Genomic DNA, 16,607 nt, shown 5'->3' with positions numbered 1-16,607 from the left:
ATATATATATATATATATATAATAATGTTGTATGGAGATGTAAGAAGATAATTGTCATATATGTAATTATTAGGGTTTGTGTTCCATATGGGGTGGGACTGACATGATTCTTTTTGTTTTCTTGCTTTAGTTAGGGTTTAAAATTTCCTATCACTAGTTTCATTTCATATATATGTAAGTATATGTTCTTAATACATAAGCTTTTATTTTGTGCCTTGTGATGAATCCATACACCGGTCATAAGCTTATATTGTCTTAATACATAAGCTTTCACAATTGTTGTTAATTTGTTATGAATCCAAGATGAAAATTATTAATTTGTTAATTAGTTAGAAAACAATTCAGTTACCGACGTAATCAAACTGGATGAAGTCCTTATGTAAAAAAGTTAACCCTTGTCCCTTAGAAAAATGACCACAATGTGTTACTTTAATTTATGTTTTTAGATTCAACTAAAAGAATCGAATTTTATCTGGTAAATAGTGATGATATATAGTTGATTTCTGTGTAGATTGATCCGAGTATAATATATGGAGTGAATTTAGGAGACAAAGGTGTTATGTAGACCGAATTCCAAGGTGTTAGCATAATGATTATAATAGGATCGTTGATCATATAATGATTTATTCTAATAATTTGAAAAACAAAAGAAATGAAAAAGAGATTGAAAATAGGAAAAGTGGGTTAAAATGGGTGCTTTGGTCGTTGGACGACAGCCGAAGCATCGCGACCGGTCCATCATGTTCCCCCTCTCTCTCTCTCGCTCTCTCTGCTTTTTTCCTCTGCATGGCAATATCTTCTCGTAGATGTTATTGATCATCACGCTCCCTCGAACCGCGTGACTCTAAAACACTGAGCCTTGGGACCATTTTCCGAGGTTTCTTTTGTAAGTTTTACTTACCACGAAAACATTCTCCACACATTTCGATAGATTTGATCTGTCATCTATAGTATGATATATGGATCACCTCGTAAACTAAAAACGGCTAACTACAAAACGGCAAACAAAACAAATTTTGTGTGTTTGGTAAGTAATGGCTCTCAATTTTGTAAATTAGGATATGGTTATGTTTTCGTTCAAAAAAAAAAAAAAAAGGATATGGTTATGCAGTTCCACAATTATTATCAATTCAAGTTTAAGCAACCAGCAAACTGTTACCATTTATATTTCGTACTCGTATAGTCGTATGTGCAATCATTCTCCAAGTTTACAAATATGCACATAATGTATATCTTCAGTCAATAGTATAGTCAAGTTGTTTCTTCTTTTCGCATTGTTATTTCCGTTCCACGTATTTTATTTTCTACAACTTTATTACTTTTGCAGCTTTACCAATTAGAGGAGCTATGTCACAAACAAACTATAATTTGGTAATGTGTAGAAACTTGTACAATATTGTACAGTGTAGTCTAAAAGAAGTGTAGGTAACACAATTAATGATTGGAATAATAATATCAATAATCAAGAGTTATTAGGCAACACAAAAAGAAACTATTTACATTGCTTAGCCCTGAAATTCTCATGGTCTAGAAGCCTAACCATGAGCTTCTCAAACCTCTTCCAACTCACTGTTGGCTTAACAACTTCAAGAGTCTTCAACCCCAATCCATCGTCTGTTTGACCCAACAGTTCGGTGTCGATCTTATCGAGTACGAGATCATCCTCTTGAAACTGCCTTGCGAATGGAGCCCCGCTTTGGACCATATCCAAGAAATTCTCAACCGTTAGATTCAAGGCGCGCTGTTGGAGAAGCGGATCCCAGTTTGTGTAATGCAGGTCGTGGTTAACAGTTGTGTTCTGATAATCTTTGTTGTTGCACACAACTGTCTGAAAATAGCCTTCGGATGACAAGAGGAAGTTTGTATAGTACATCAATAACGTTCTTGGGAGATTGTCCCATCCCCAAATGCAGAACTCGAGGAATGGTCTTGTTAAAGCTACGCTGGTTGAACCTAGTAGAACAAGATTCATCCACAAAATGAGGCAATCATACGCTTAGGATAAGAGTGGAGATGAAATGAGATTTAAGTGTGTTTTTTTTTTACCCATGAAAAGTTTGAATGAAGCAGGCAAAGATCTCCGTTCTTTAGCCCAAAAGACACCAGACTTCTTCAAATGGTAAAAGCCAGGGTCAATAATGATAGGCCTTGCTCTTTGGTTCCTGCAAAAAAATTACAGTTAGAGCTGTTACACAAAAAGCAACATAAATGATCTGTTTCTGAAGAAAAAACAAACATTCCGGGTAGGTATACATAATATTAGCTCCCTCACTCTTTCCAACCGATGTTGCTTGTGTGCTCAATGAAGTTTAGGTAGCGAGGCAAGTATGAGAAAATATGCAAAATATCTGAAACCAAAAAAAGAGCCACAAGTACAATAAGATCACTGAACTATAAAACAAGAATCGATAAGTCCAAGCCAAAACCACAATTAGACACCTTCATATGTTTTACATTCAAGTCCAGTGTTCAGAGTCTAGTTAGAGTCGATACACAGAAACAAATCAAACATATATACATCATAAGTCTGAGAAATTCTTGTACAAGTCAATAGTGCAAGAAGACAACTGATCGGACTCCACTGAAGGACACATCAAACAGAGGGAAGAGATATGAGTGGTCTGGTAAGCATTTAAAACAAGAGAAATGAAGTTTGAGGTTAAATCAAGTTAAAGAGGACAATCAAATTCAAAAGCATTAAGATTTTCTTGATTCCTATACAATACAACATTGTCTACATAGACAACCAACCAAACCATGAGCCAAATCAAATACACAAGGCTTTTGTTTCGTATGATTTTCCTACTTCCTATATACAAATGTAACATTTATCTATACCTAATTTGATATTAGATTACAGAACAAGAACAATTTCACTTTGAATCTCCAATGAACTTATCACCACCAAACATGAAGCAAAAAGATTTATAATATTTGGGTTAAAGATTGAACAAAAAAAAATTACCATCTTGAGGCATGAGAGGGTAATCAGAAGAACTAAGATTGATAAACCAATCCCAATCCTTAGCTTTCTTCAACAAAATCGCAACACCGTGAAGTGTACTAGCTAACATCGTCGGACCTTTCTCCGTAACCAAATCAGCTAAACCAACAACCATAACATTCCCAAACTTCTTCTTCTCCGATCTCACATACTTGGCAATCTCCATCCTCTCTTCATCGGAAGCTTCGAGGTCCAAATGAAGAAGATAGTAATTTCTCGGATGGTGGATCGCTCTGAGCAACCGCTTCACACGATTCCCATCTCCTTTCGTCCCCGTTACCAGATACGCTAACCTCGGAAGCTTTGATTCTCCGGTTAAGCTTCGATTTGGGATTAAACCGGAGGATGAATCTGATGGTTTTCGAGAGGTTAGTGTTAAACCCAGAAGAAATAAAAGTAAAACGCCGAATACTACTGTAACCACCGGTCGAGAATAAGAACGAGGAGAAGTAATGTGAGATCTTTTCATGTTTTAATCGTATAGGTTTCTCTCCGGAGCATGTCCGTCTCTAGATCTGAGCCGACGGTGGAGAGAGAGAGTAACGCCGGGAAGAAGACGAAAGTTTGGTTTTTTAATTTTTGAAAATATTAAATCGGTTGGTGAAAAACCAAAACGATGTCGTTTTATTGAGAGAAGACGTGGATGAATTAATAACCGTCCGATTAATCTAGGAGCTCACTGTGAGTCAACGTCAGATTTCACATCACTCACACAGATACACACACACTCACAGAGTTGCTTACGGAGTTACGAAGCAACCAAATTAAATAAAATTTAACGGACATAATTTTTTTCGAAATTGACGTAATTTGTTTTACAAAATATCTATTAAAAAAATGTTGAAAATAGCAAAATCGAGAAATAAATAATATTTTTTTTATATAAAAATTCAAACTAAACTAGAAGCATCAGGTAAGCCTTGACGCCAATCGTCATCTCTATTAGTGGCCGAAACGCGACGGTTTCCACCGCTGCGATTCGCGTTAACAGTAGTAACGTTGGCGGCAGCTGCGGTTTCGGTGGTGGTGTGTTGTTTAACGGGGACTTCAGCTCGGCAAATGGGACAATTAGGATGATCTTGAAGCCACTCTTCAATACAATCCACGTGGAAAGCGTGGTCACACGTAAGCCGCCGTATTTTTTCACCGTCGGTGATTACGTAGAGACAAACCGTGCACTCGTTTCCGATCTCCTTCGAATGTTTCTCCTTTTTGACTTTCTCGCCGGATTCAGGAGGAGCTACTACGGTGGTGGTCGGCGAGGTGATATCGATGGTGACGTCGTCGGAGGAAGAGGATGTGCTGCTGCGGCGTGAGGAAGAGGAGTTGCGTCGGGAGGAAGAAGAGCAGGGGACGGTGAAGAAGAGAGCGTAAACTAAAGCGGGAACGGCGACGATTGCGATGACGGCAAAGATTAGTTTGAGAGGAGAGAGGTCGATGCTTCGTGGAGGAGCTGGGAACGGTGGTGGAGGTCCGAAGATGATGAAGGTTGAGTTGGTAGTGATGGTGGTGCCGGGAAAGACGGTGTTGGGAACAGTAACGTCGGGATTTGGGACGACGGCGCCGTTGCCGGAGTCCGAGCCGAAGGTTGTTGTTGAATTATTGAACATAATTATGTGAATATGAAATGTGGTGGGGGACGAGTGATAATAATAATAATGGATAGTGCTTTCTTATTACTAGCTAAGTTTGGTTTTTTCTTTTTTTTCTTTGGCGAAAGGTCAAAATTAAATAATTTTATTTGTAACAACAAAATTAAATAGCGGTTGTATTAATTTGCTAATCTCGTATACAACAATCACTTTCGTAACTATTTTATTTACGCTTACATAACAAAGTAATAAATCTCTTTCATTGGTTTATTTAATTTTGATAGCGTGTCTTTATTATGATTCTAGTAGATGTATTTCGTTTTTTTTTTTTTTTAATACAGTGATAAAGATGACGAAGGATCTTCTTCGGTGTTTTGTTATGATGGTTACATGGCAGTAGTGGTTGGACATTTGGTGGTTTGTCGGTGCCACCAAAATTATTTATTATTTTATTTCTAACCTTTATATATCTCTCTATCTATGACTCTTTGGTTTTGGTTATATATATAAGCTAATAATAGACCACTTCTTTGAGGTGTAGTGGAGTATAGCGATGATGGATTTTATGGGTTTTACTTTTTACATGTTTGTACTTGTCAAAATATTCAATAGAACAAACTTGAGGAATGACTTGAAACACTGAGTAACAAATGAGTGTTTAATTTTCTTTGTCTCTAAAAGGCCGTCGAATTCCTGATGATACAACAACACCAAGGAAAAATTAGTTCTTCATTGTTGGAAATGAATCTCAAAATATAATTTTACAAAAGCAAAGGAAATGATGCACTGCACAACAAGTCAAGTGAGTTCAGATTCGGGCAGTAACCAAGAAACGTTGCAAATATTTCCCAAAAAATACTTAGGCAACGAAGCATGCAAGCAAGTCAAATTAAAGAACTGAGGTAGCGGATCCTATGTAATAATCAGCAATCCTCTGTATATGGAAAAAGAAAAATGTCATAATTAAGAAAGTTGTGTTATTGATCAATGAATAAAGCTTGATGCATACCTCTAGCGTTTGAGCAGAGATTGTCATTTCACGGACTATGGATATGGCAGTAAAAAAACCACATATCATAATATCATCATCATCATACTCTTCCACAATAAAGTTAAGATCAATGTTCACATTTGCATAAGGACCAATATTATGAACTATGAAGCTTTCAAATTGGTAATTGATGATACTTATATACTTGAGTTTGGGGAGCATAAATTTCAACCTCAGGGTCACAATGCTCTTCAGCCTCAGCAGCGTCGTAAACCCACTTGAATCTCTTCAAATTGACATTTTGGTTAGATTCTTCCATAAAGGTAACAAAAAGTACTCCAAATCCCAATAATCAGGGAAGTTACTGGAGTCCAGGTCCAATGCACGAACATGTTTCCAAAATATCTCCATCGCTTAGACAAAACGCTAGTGCAAACCAAATCCTTGGTAGAGAGGTTCGAGAGGATATGACGCAAGATACTTAATATCAAATCCAGTTTGGTTTGATGTCTAAAAAGTTTATGTCAATAAAAGTTGATGTTTTAAATGGGCTTCGCCAATGTTCATGGTTTAATTGACCTAAATTTAAATTTCATAGTTTAAATAGCCTACATTTGAAAATTCATGATTTAAATGAGTTGTTAGCTATTATTATAATTATAATTATTTTGTTATAAAGATTATGATATCAATTTTGAAACTAAAGAAAGTCAAGATCTTTGCCCATAATTTGATCCTAATTCTTAAATATAGATTTCTACTTAAAAAAAAGGATCAATATAAATCATTAGATAATTTTCTTTTATTGTTTTTCATAATTTGTTTAATGATTGATTGGAGCATATTAGAATCGTTAAAAGAAAAATAAATCAAGTTTTGGTATGACCCAATTAAAAATCACATGGATTAACCTTTTCTATACAAGGCAAAAAAAAAGTCCATAATATCAAATTCATGAAGTTTTGTTTGATGGAGAAAAAGGTTAGAACATATAAAGACCACAAAGATAAAGACAATTTAGACTACGATGTATTAGTGTATGTTGTGCTTCTTTTATTTACCAACGTTGGTTTGAAAACCAAAAAATAATTTATATCCTTCTTATCACCAAATATATTTTTTAAAATTTCTTAAAAAAAAAGAAAAAAAAAATTAGAACTAAACTGTACATAGTTGACGGCGTGTAATCATAAAAACAAACCAAAGTATATACAGTAGAACCTCTATAAATTAATAAAGTCGGAACCATAAAATTTTATTAATTTATGAACGTTTTAATTTATCAATAAATTAATAATTATTAATTTATCGATAAATTAATAAAATATTAATTTATAAATAGAATTTTTTATCAGAAATTCAGAGTTTAGAAGAAATTGCTGCTACTATTTTTCAAAGTGATGATGAAGTTGAAGAAGATATGACGGTACCTTTAGATCCAGTTACAAGTAAGGAAGCAATTATCGCGTCAATAACTCTCTACAATTTTTAGATGCGATTTGAGAAGACAACACCATAAGTTTTTGATGCAGTCAGAAAGATTAAAGATGTTTTCCAACAAAAATGCAAATTCAAGAACAAACAAATAACAATAGATTCATATTTCATTAGATTTTCTTAGATATATATATATATATACTAGTTTATTTGATTATTAATTTATGATATTGATAGGACCATATTTTTATATGAGAATTTTAGAAAAGTTATTAATTTATTATTTTATCGAATAGTGTCCAAAATTACACTAGTCCCAACTAGGGCCGGGCATTCGGGTAATCCGTTCGGGTTCGGATATTACCCATTCGGGTTCGGGTAAACAGGTTTAGAAAAATAGAACCCATTGGGTATTTTTAGATATATGGGTTCGGTTCGGTTTGGGTACTATCGAATTCGGGTCGGTTTAGGTTACAAATTTTAGAACCCGATTAGTATCCGAACTACCGGGTACCCGAAAAAATAGAACTAAATTTAAATAAATTTAGTTAAATTTTGACTTATATAACAAAATATTTTAGATATTTTGATTATTTTTGATATTTAGGTATAAAACTAAATGAAATATTCAAAATTCTAATCATAATTTTGGAGTAATTGCATTATATTAATGATAAATATTATAAATATGTTTATATGTTCGGGTTTAATGTGTACTCAAACGAGTACCGGATATTATTCGACGCTAACCCGAACCCACGGATATTAGAAAATAGAGCCTAATAAGATTTTATAGGCAAACCCGTACCCAACATGAACCCGGTTTTTCAGGTCGGGTTCCGAGTTGGGTATTCGGATATGGTTTTTATGCCCAGGCCTAGTCTCAATTTAAGACTAGAGGAATTTATTAATTTATAGAGGTTATTAATTTATCGAGTATTAATTTATAGAGGTTCAATGTATATCAATAAACTAATCATAGTCACCGTTAAGTAACGGAGGAAAGTCTCCACGGTGCCATCCAGGGCGGGCGTTTACTTCCGTCGGGTCCGTATCTTCCTCTCTCTCTCGAAAAAAAAAAAAAGCAAAGAGCAAGAAGAAGAAAAATCAAGATTTTGTTGTGTTGGCGATGATGATGACGATACCATCTGCATCGTGCTCATCTTAGCTTCATCCTCTTTCTATGTTTATCTGTATTTATTCCACAAGGGGAACAAAAAAAACTCCTTTTTGCATCTCTTCTTCAAAGTTTCCGTTTTGTTGGTGGTTTGTGGCGATTCATCAGTATCTTAGAAGACTAGGGAGCTTCCTGTTATAGGATAACACGATTAGGGTTTTACTTCCATCCCATTGGAGTTACAGCTGAAAGATTGGGAATTTAGGTGTTTTAGAGTTCGATTGAGATAAGGAGGTCTAAGTATATATGTAAGTAGTTTGGTTCCTTTTTTTAGAAAGTGTTTGTCTTTGGGAGAGGAAGATGAGAATTTCAAGTGTTGTTATTGTTATTGGGGTTATGAGATTTGTCTCTGGTGTGAGTTGAAAAAGGTAAGATACTTTTGTTTAACGTCTTTGACACAATGGAGAATCATCATCCTTCGACTCTCTTGTCTATGGATTCTAGTGCTTCTTCTCATGAGGAGCTTGATTTGGAGATGAATAATAACAGGCAATCTCTTCTCTCTGGTCCTCCTGATATCAATTTGCCACTCTCAGCTGAGCGAAGTCCTCCTCCTCAGCCTTGGAACTTGGATTCTTGTGACATTTTGGATGTTGGGTTAGGTTCACAGGCTTATGAGACTGAGAACTATATGAGTGTTGTGCCTAAGGTTGGGAGGAAATGCGCAAAGCGGGTTGATAGTGTATGGGGTGCCTGGTTTTTCTTCAGTTTCTACTTCAAGCCTGCGTTAAACGAGAAGTCAAAGGCGAAGATAGTCAGGGATAGCAATGGGATCTCTGGTTTTGACAAGTCAGATTTGAAGCTTGATGTGTTTCTAGTTCAGCATGATATGGAGAACATGTATATGTGGGTTTTTAAGGAAAGACCTGAGAATGCGCTTGGGAAGATGCAGTTGAGGAGTTACATGAACGGGCATTCGAGACAAGGGGATCGTTTGTTTCCATTTAGTGTTGACAAAGGTTTTGTAAGGTCTCATAGAATGCAGAGGAAGCACTACAGAGGTTTGTCAAATCCGCAGTGTGTTCACGGGATTGAGCTTGTTCCTTTGCCAAACCTCACGTGTCTTGATGAGGAAGAGAGGAAAAGGTGGATGGAGCTTACGGGTCGTGATTTGAATTTTACCATTCCACCTGAAGCTAGTGACTTTGGTTCGTGGAGAAACCTTCCCAACACTGACTTTGAGCTCGAGAGGCCTACACCGTCTTTGAAGAATCCTTCTGCAAGCCACTCTAAGAAATTACTCAATGGATCGGGGCTCAATCTCTCAACTCAACCATCCAACCATTCAAATGGTGAAGCAACTGATCTATCTCCCTCAAGCCACAAGAAGAGGAAGGACTTGTTCTCAAATGGGATCCATGAGGAGGAATGTTGCTTAACCGTGAACCCGATACCTCCTGTTATCGAATCTCACCAGAACGAGCTACCAAATTGGTCAAACGAGTTTAGTGGAGCCATGAAAAACGTTTATGGACCTGTTACTGCTGCAAAAACGATCTACGAGGATGAAGAAGGCTACTTGATCATAATCAGCCTTCCTTTTGTTGATTTAAACAGCGTTAAAGTCTCGTGGAGGAACACTCTCGCACACGGAATCATAAAAGTTTCATGCATCAGCACATCGCGTGTACCTTTTATAAAGAGACATGATAGAACATTCAAGTTGACTGATCCAGCCTCTGAGCACTGCCCACCAGGAGAATTTGTCAGAGAGATCCAGTTATCAACCCGGATCCCAGAAGATGCAAACATTGAAGCGTATTATGATGGACCTGGATCAGTTCTTGAGATACTTGTTCCGAAACTAAGAGCTGGCCCGGAAGAGCATGAGGTGCGGGTGTGTCTCCGTCCTCATCTCAGTGGAAACGATCTGATGCTGACATAAAAAGAGAAGCATCTGTCAAGTTTCCTTTGTTTGTAAAAGCTTATTATAGGAGACATCTCTCATTGATATTGGCCACTCATCATATATAGGCGTTTTCACTGTTTTAATAGGATTTTTTAATCTCATTGCAATCTGTGTGTACGATGCGTTGGAATCAACCCTGATTCAATTTGTGTTTGTACAGTACAAAGAAAGAATATTTGTCATGATTTAGGATATTACTAATTTACCACATTAAAAGCTTTGAGGGCTGACTGTAACATTCTCTTAAATTTAAATATGTAACCATTTCAAAGTATAATAGCTCGTTCAAGCTATAACAAACGACTCATATCAGATACAGTTTGAGGTTACTACTGATTGAGATCCAGCAAGAGCTGTCGAAGTGCATCCGAAGTGAGAGGTATATTCAGACACTCTTGTCCATCAGAGTTCCTCTTGGTCTTAACCAGTTCGTGGTCTTTAAATTCTGTGAGATGTGAGTTCAAAGTCACTTGACTGCTCACAAAGAAGCGTTCCCGAGAGGCTGAATACAGATCATCAGTGGGCATGCCATCTTCATCTGGGTGAGAAAGTTGATACTCAGCAAGAATCTTGAAGACGTTCTGAGCGTTTGGCGTTAAACTCTGTAAGACAATGGCTGCTGTTTTGGCGGTTTGGGCTGTGCTTCCCTGTGCAAGAACCAATGGAAAGAATACACCTTCCACATTGTATGGCGCAAATGTTGGAACATGGTGCCATAGCCAGTTAAACTGAGTGTGCACCATTTTCTTATCCCACACTGCCAATGGATACAAGAAACATCGCCTCAGGACAAAGAAGCAATACAGAAGATATTTGAAGTATTGGACAGATGGCAGTGAACATAAATAATGATAACAGACCTCAGTCATGATGAGCAATTAGCAGAAGATATACAGAGAAAGATGGAGAGTAATGCTTACATAATGGAGCGTTGACATGGTCAATAGAGGCAACAAGGCGTATGTGCGAACAGGAAGCAAGCCGGGCAAGAGTTTGTTGTGATTCGGGATCCCTAAGAGCAGGGCCGTCAATGTTATGGACAACAACGCATATGAAGCAGTCTTTATCTTCAGACTGTGGGGCATGTAGAAAGGAAAGAATATCATCTATGGAGCGTAAAGGAGATGTTTCTTGACCTTTAGAGACGCTCCCAGAACTCTTTCTTCTAGACTTCAACAGCTCGGACAGAAGTTCAGCTAATGCTAAAAGAACCTGAATTTACAAACATTGAAAAGACGATTTTGCTATTACCTAAAGCGAATTTCTTTCCAACCAGTGAAGAACATACTGCATCCAATCAGAGAAAAGAGTACCTGTTTTAGATTTACGGAAGGGAGGTAGCCGTTGATGACCACAACGGAATACTCAGTCAAAGAAGCAGAAGCAAAATCTTCAATTAAAGCTTTCTTAGATCCAAAGCCATACATTAGAAGGCCAAAGCCACACCTGTAAGTAGCAGCAAAATGAAATGAAGACACACTAAAAGTATGCATGATTCAGATGGATGGAACATATTTCAGATTCAGGACACAACTAAGATGGAACATAGGTGACTCTTAACTTCTAGAGAAGAAATACAGGAGAAGGTCCAGGCTCAATGTCTATGTTATATTCCTCTGAACAGTTTCTACAATAAGTGATATTTCAGATTCTAACTTGTATCCAAGAAAGAGGAGTATAACATATGCTAAGTCAAAACTCAAAAAGCAAAGAACCTTTTTACTCACCTGAGCTCAAAGACCCACTTTGGGTACATAGTCTTGTAATCACTCATAAGCTTAGAAACCTCTTTAGCGTGCTTCATTTCAATATTAGATGATGTTTCTCTAAGCTCCTGAAAACACACATAACGTTTCTCCATCAATTTGTCAAGAAAAAGCATAAAAATTGGGAAGAGAATATCCAAAAATCAGCACCTGCTCATCAACAATATGAATATCAGAGAGCTTGTGAGCTGATCGCTTACTCGCCCCACCCAATTCTTTTGCCAGAAAGTAGTTTCTTGAGAAACCAAACTCATCTTCTTCTTCTATGTTGTCAATGTCCTCCATCTTCGTTTGGAACAAAACAATGAAACAATCGAACGAAACTAACAACATAACAATGGATAACTCAATTTCACCAAATCGAACGAGAAATCACCTTTATAAAATCCGGACACCTACACGAACAAAATCACGGCAACGAATCGTTCGTGGATTCGATTGTGTCCGATCAGATCGCCGGTAAGAACTTCGACGATTAGATTTAGTTAGCAGCCGGAGAAGACAACAAAAATTGACCTACGAAGACGATGAGATGCAGTCTCGATTTTCCCGCGCTTTTTTTCTTCGTGTTTCCCGGTTACAACTCGACGCCGTCGTTTCACAGGCATTTAAATTCTAACGGTTCAGGTTCCATTATCAGATATGACACGGATGGCAAAAGATCCAACGGTCCACATGCTATGCTGACAGAATCACACGGATCGACATTATAAACCGTCGGTTAACAGCTGGTTTGGTTAGTGTTTTTTGATTTAATATGTTTTGAATGGTTTTGTGGAAACTTTGAATCAATCTGTTTCTTTTTCTTAGCTCTGTCCCAGTTTGTGTGCTCTACTGCTCTGTCTGAATTTTTTAAGGATCTTAATTATCATATATGGTTGCAAAGTTTTTTAAGGATATTATCATATAAAGTTGAGGCTAACGAACCGAAGAAGAAATATCTGAATCTCAACCGATGTTCACGTCCTAATCCTCCACCAGGATGTCATCAACATCCAAATAAACCCCGTACCCCGGTTCACAAATATAGACGTGGCTGCACCAAAATCAACCGATGCCGCCGACATCCGTAATGGCTGTCCTAAGCAAATGACATATTTTATGTAGCATGTGCCACCACATAAGTCATATAATGTATGGTGTTATGTGTTTCAAAACATTTCACAGGATTGATCTTCAGTAATGGCGGTGATATGCTAACGAAAATGTATGGTTTTAATTTGAACTTAATAAATTCATGTGTCATAGTAACGAAAGTCCATATGTGGTTCTTAGCTTATAAGCTAAAATCGAATGTGAATGCACAGAAACACAGTGAAAACATGGAAGATACAACGATTTTAAAGTTAAAAAGAAAAAGAAGATCCAACAACTCAGAATTAAAGAGCTAAATTCTGGAAACCTGTGCTTTTTTATTCATTCATACACGACTCACCAAACTTATGTTGTAAATTATTCCGCCACGATCATCCAAACTTATCAGCTGCAAAAGTTATTTGTCTGATGGGCTTCGACTAAAGGGAGGTGGAAAATAGGCCGGGATTATCAGGTTAGCTATATCGCCGGAATATCGAGGGACAGAGGGACCGGAGGTATGTCGAGGCGGGGGGCTACTCAAGAAAGAGGAAGAAGCGTAATAGTAAGCGTAATTCCAAAACCAAATTCTTTCTTATATATAATCCACCTAACGTACGTACCTGGCAAGCGTGTATGTGTTTTCCGAACTTGTCGAGCTGCTTAGCCCAACCAAAGAGATCTTCTTGAGTGATGGAAACACCCTCTGCCTCCTCCCTCTTGATAAACTCATTTAACGTATTCCTCACTCCCCTCCCCTTCTTCTCTATGATAATCCGAAGTTCCTTGAACATTTTCCTCTTCTTCCTCTGCTCTCTTGTCTTCTGAGCAGAAGCCGAAGATCCATCGTTTGTTACCGATGATAGATCAGCCTTGTAGACGCCAGCCGACGCCGATGGAGCAGCGGACGTTGTACAGGCCCGCTTCCAGAGATGGGAATTCTCGACGCTAGCGGCCGATGTCGGAGCAGCGGCCACTGTACAGACTCTCTTCAAGAAATGTGAACCGGATACCATTACAATGCGGCGGAAGTTCATTGTCTCACACTCTCACAAAGTCACAATTGTCAAAACCCTAAATAGTTCACTCTACTTCTTCTAATGTTGATTGATTGGTTATCATTTTTGTTATAAGATTCTGGTTTTGGTTTGCTATAAAACCGAATATATATATTTTTTTTTCCGGTTTTACAACCAAATTTTATATATCGTCCTTAGTTCTGTATTTTCTTGGTTTAATTTTGGATTTTAAACGATTGATTCGTGATGCTGTTAATTTTATTCTGTTTTACAACCAATTTTTTTTAATAATTCTGTATTTACTCTGTTTTCGTTATTATTACTTGATTTTTGTTAATATCTTTCTCGAGAATGTTACTTACAACGAGCATGCTCGTCCGAAGAGGCAAGGACAAACTTTGTAAGGATTTTTGGGTTTGTTGTTAATTTCGGGAGTTGAGATCTCTCTGCTGTTTTAGGGTCTCGTGCTGAATGTTTTAGTGGTTTGAATGAATGAATCTGTTTCTTTTGCTTGCTCTGTCTCAGTTTGTTGTTAACGTAGTTAAGAGTATTATGGTCTACAAAGTCAGCGCTAGAGATCCAAGTTCGATCATACATGTGTAGTTTGTTGTAGCCATATTTTGACTTGGATTGTTGATAGCGTAGTTTTATTTATGTCATTGAAGATTCATCAATTAGCCCGATGGAAAAGCTTAATGAGCTGCAGTACTGTGCGGATCTAAACTTTGTGTTTTTTTTTTTGAGGTTGTAGCCTATAGCTAAAATCGGAATGTGCTGATGGGGATTGCAAAGTTGAGACAAGTACCCATAGATATAAACTGTTTGCATCGAGAGATGAAGATGATGGTGGGGATTGAATCCAAAAAAGAAAACACTGCAATGATATATGCTAGCTGCAACACGGAGGAATCGATTAAACAAAGTAGTATGATTGCAAATGAGGTATGAGCTGATAAAGACAAGCGACCGTTAGACCTCATCTATGCAAGATTGATGATGCCTAGGTAATGACGACATTATGGACATGTGTTTAGACGCTTTTTGAATGTATATTTTTCAGACGCTTCCTCAAATATTACAAGTTCTCTTACTCGCAAAACTAAATAATCGAAATTATTTCATATGGAAGACCCGGTTCAAGTTTAGTCGCTCTAGTCAGAAGTTTGCTTTGCTTACTTTCTATTTACAAAAACGAGACACGACTCTGTTTGGTTTAACTACATGTTATATTAATGCCGGTTTGTGTTATAATCATTTGTTTAATTTTTTTCTTTGTGTGTAAATACTATAGGGTTCGACACGTTTCCAATTAAAAGCCAGAGTGCTTAAAATATAGGGCACTACTACGTAGTGTAAGAAACAAAATAGTTGTTGGCACAGTCAAAGATACTTTTAATTAGTGGCTAAAGCAAATTCTCCCCATTCTATTGGAGCGATGTATATACCCCAATAAGCTTTCGCCTTACTGAAACAAAGGTTTGACTGTTTGAGTCGATTATGGGATATTTTGTCTTTTACTCAGTTCCGTGATCTGGATATTCGCATATTTACGATAATTAGTTATCACAATTCAAGAATATTGATTTACGGTACCAACAAAGAAACATGATCGACGCACCATGAACGAAGAATGATTAATTCGACGTGTTTGTTACTTTGTACACAGAACGTTCGATCGTAATAGAGTGTATTATTCGTGTCGTGCACAAGATTTTACCTTAAAGAAGTACCCATATACATTTTTTCCCCACACCGTACGCGAGGAGATATTATTCGTGTCGTGCATTATGCATAAATATGAACGGAGAAGTAGTAGTGGACTGTCGTGAGTGCACTCAAACTAGTCTTTTGTAATTGACGACAAATACACATTTTATTCATTTAAAATTAGACCTAAGAAAAACAAAAGACTTTGTATATTACACTCAACCAGTTCGGGTCTGATGGACTGATGGACACACGAGATAAGGAAAAAAATTACCATTAATTTCTTTCTAAGAGCCACTTATATTCATTTTTAAGATAGTGGTTATACTTTTTAAACCATCACATTTATTGTTTTTAAAACTAAATAAATGTTGCTTAGAATTGTTTTTAATACAATATTACACATTTTTAAAATCTAGTATCATGATAACAGTCACTTACTTTTTTTCTTAATTAGGACCACCATTTCTTTGGGCTGATCTTGTTCAACTTTAAATTAAATTATGCTATAGAAAATACGATTTTGCACAGAGACTATAATACTAGCTTTCAATAACCGACAGTGACAAAAATGATTTTGCAATATAAATGATTCAAATGCGGTTGAATATGTCTCATCTCAGATGAGACGTATGCATGCACCGCATGCACCTTCAGAACATTGGAAGTTACATATGACAGGCAAAGGAAGCCATTCTGTTTGACAAAAAAAAAGAAAGGAAGCAATTCTATAAAAATACGATAGGATGACTCAATTCCACCCATCGGATTCAGGCACTTGCTCTTCCTTTAACATACATATTCATATCATATATAACTATGACCATCGGAGTTTCGTTATTATGATAAAGACTTGGCGATCGATTGCTTCTATAGAAATATCAATATGGGTGTTTTATATTAATTAATGTCAGTGACCTTCTCTTTCTTT

General features: G+C 36.9%; 4 protein-coding genes across 5 annotated transcripts; 1 reads left to right on the top strand and 3 right to left on the bottom strand.

The window, feature by feature from the left end:
* Window positions 1-1,348: 1,348 nt before the first annotated feature.
* LOC104792546 (beta-glucuronosyltransferase GlcAT14C) lies at window positions 1,349-3,643 on the bottom strand. 2 transcript variants are annotated; one of them, XR_015559817.1, is made up of 4 exons: window positions 2,966-3,643; window positions 2,254-2,348; window positions 2,047-2,162; window positions 1,349-1,953 (listed from the first exon to the last, which is right to left on the bottom strand). XR_015559817.1 is itself a non-coding variant. In XM_010518727.3 (4 exons), the coding sequence occupies exons 1-4, from the start codon at window positions 3,471-3,473 to the stop codon at window positions 1,493-1,495; spliced, it is 1,161 nt and encodes a 386-aa protein (XP_010517029.1). In that variant the 5' UTR covers window positions 3,474-3,637; the 3' UTR covers window positions 1,349-1,492. The 2 variants fall into 2 exon arrangements, 1 of the variants encoding a protein (XP_010517029.1); XM_010518727.3 differs by having other exon boundaries at window positions 2,273-2,348; window positions 2,966-3,637.
* A 130-nt stretch (window positions 3,644-3,773) lies between these two features.
* Window positions 3,774-4,862, bottom strand: LOC104792545 (RING-H2 finger protein ATL33). The gene has a single exon (XM_010518726.3). It carries the CDS (start codon window positions 4,612-4,614, stop codon window positions 3,895-3,897), a length of 720 nt encoding a protein of 239 aa, XP_010517028.1. The 5' UTR covers window positions 4,615-4,862; the 3' UTR covers window positions 3,774-3,894.
* A 3,158-nt stretch (window positions 4,863-8,020) lies between these two features.
* On the top strand, window positions 8,021-10,326 carry LOC104792544 (uncharacterized). The gene has a single exon (XM_010518725.3). It carries the CDS (start codon window positions 8,602-8,604, stop codon window positions 10,084-10,086), a length of 1,485 nt encoding a protein of 494 aa, XP_010517027.2. The 5' UTR covers window positions 8,021-8,601; the 3' UTR covers window positions 10,087-10,326.
* An 11-nt stretch (window positions 10,327-10,337) lies between these two features.
* LOC104792542 (origin of replication complex subunit 2) lies at window positions 10,338-12,455 on the bottom strand. Its single transcript, XM_010518724.3, has 6 exons — window positions 12,253-12,455; window positions 12,027-12,161; window positions 11,838-11,944; window positions 11,424-11,556; window positions 11,031-11,322; window positions 10,338-10,867 (listed from the first exon to the last, which is right to left on the bottom strand). The coding sequence occupies exons 2-6, from the start codon at window positions 12,159-12,161 to the stop codon at window positions 10,440-10,442; spliced, it is 1,095 nt and encodes a 364-aa protein (XP_010517026.1). The 5' UTR covers window positions 12,253-12,455; the 3' UTR covers window positions 10,338-10,439.
* Window positions 12,456-16,607: the final 4,152 nt, after the last annotated feature.

The sequence above is a fragment of the Camelina sativa genome, chromosome 6, assembly GCF_030686135.1.
Source record: "Camelina sativa cultivar CO46 ecotype springtype chromosome 6, ASM3068613v1".
Taxonomy (NCBI): Eukaryota; Viridiplantae; Streptophyta; class Magnoliopsida; order Brassicales; family Brassicaceae; genus Camelina; species Camelina sativa.
Note: the sequence above shows the minus strand (reverse complement) of the source record. Positions and strands in the feature narration are given on the sequence as shown.

Bases quoted from the DNA above. Each gene is read 5' to 3' on its own strand.
- LOC104792546 (XM_010518727.3), bottom strand. From the start codon at position 3,473: ATGAAAAGATCTCACATTACTTCTCCTCGTTCTTATTCTCGACCGGTG. The intron at 2,349-2,965 runs GTAATTTTTTTT...TTTTGGTTTCAG, and splicing joins CCCTCTCATGCCTCAAGATG to ATATTTTGCATATTTTCTCA. The intron at 1,954-2,046 runs GTAAAAAAAAAA...TTGTTCTACTAG, and splicing joins TTCATTCAAACTTTTCATGG to GTTCAACCAGCGTAGCTTTA.
- LOC104792545 (XM_010518726.3), bottom strand. From the start codon at position 4,614: ATGTTCAATAATTCAACAACAACCTTCGGCTCGGACTCCGGCAACGGC.
- LOC104792544 (XM_010518725.3), top strand. From the start codon at position 8,602: ATGGAGAATCATCATCCTTCGACTCTCTTGTCTATGGATTCTAGTGCT.
- LOC104792542 (XM_010518724.3), bottom strand. From the start codon at position 12,161: ATGGAGGACATTGACAACATAGAAGAAGAAGATGAGTTTGGTTTCTCA. The intron at 11,323-11,423 runs GTACTCTTTTCT...TTGTAAATTCAG, and splicing joins CTTCCGTAAATCTAAAACAG to GTTCTTTTAGCATTAGCTGA. The intron at 10,868-11,030 runs GTAAGCATTACT...ATCCATTGGCAG, and splicing joins CCATGTCAACGCTCCATTAT to TGTGGGATAAGAAAATGGTG.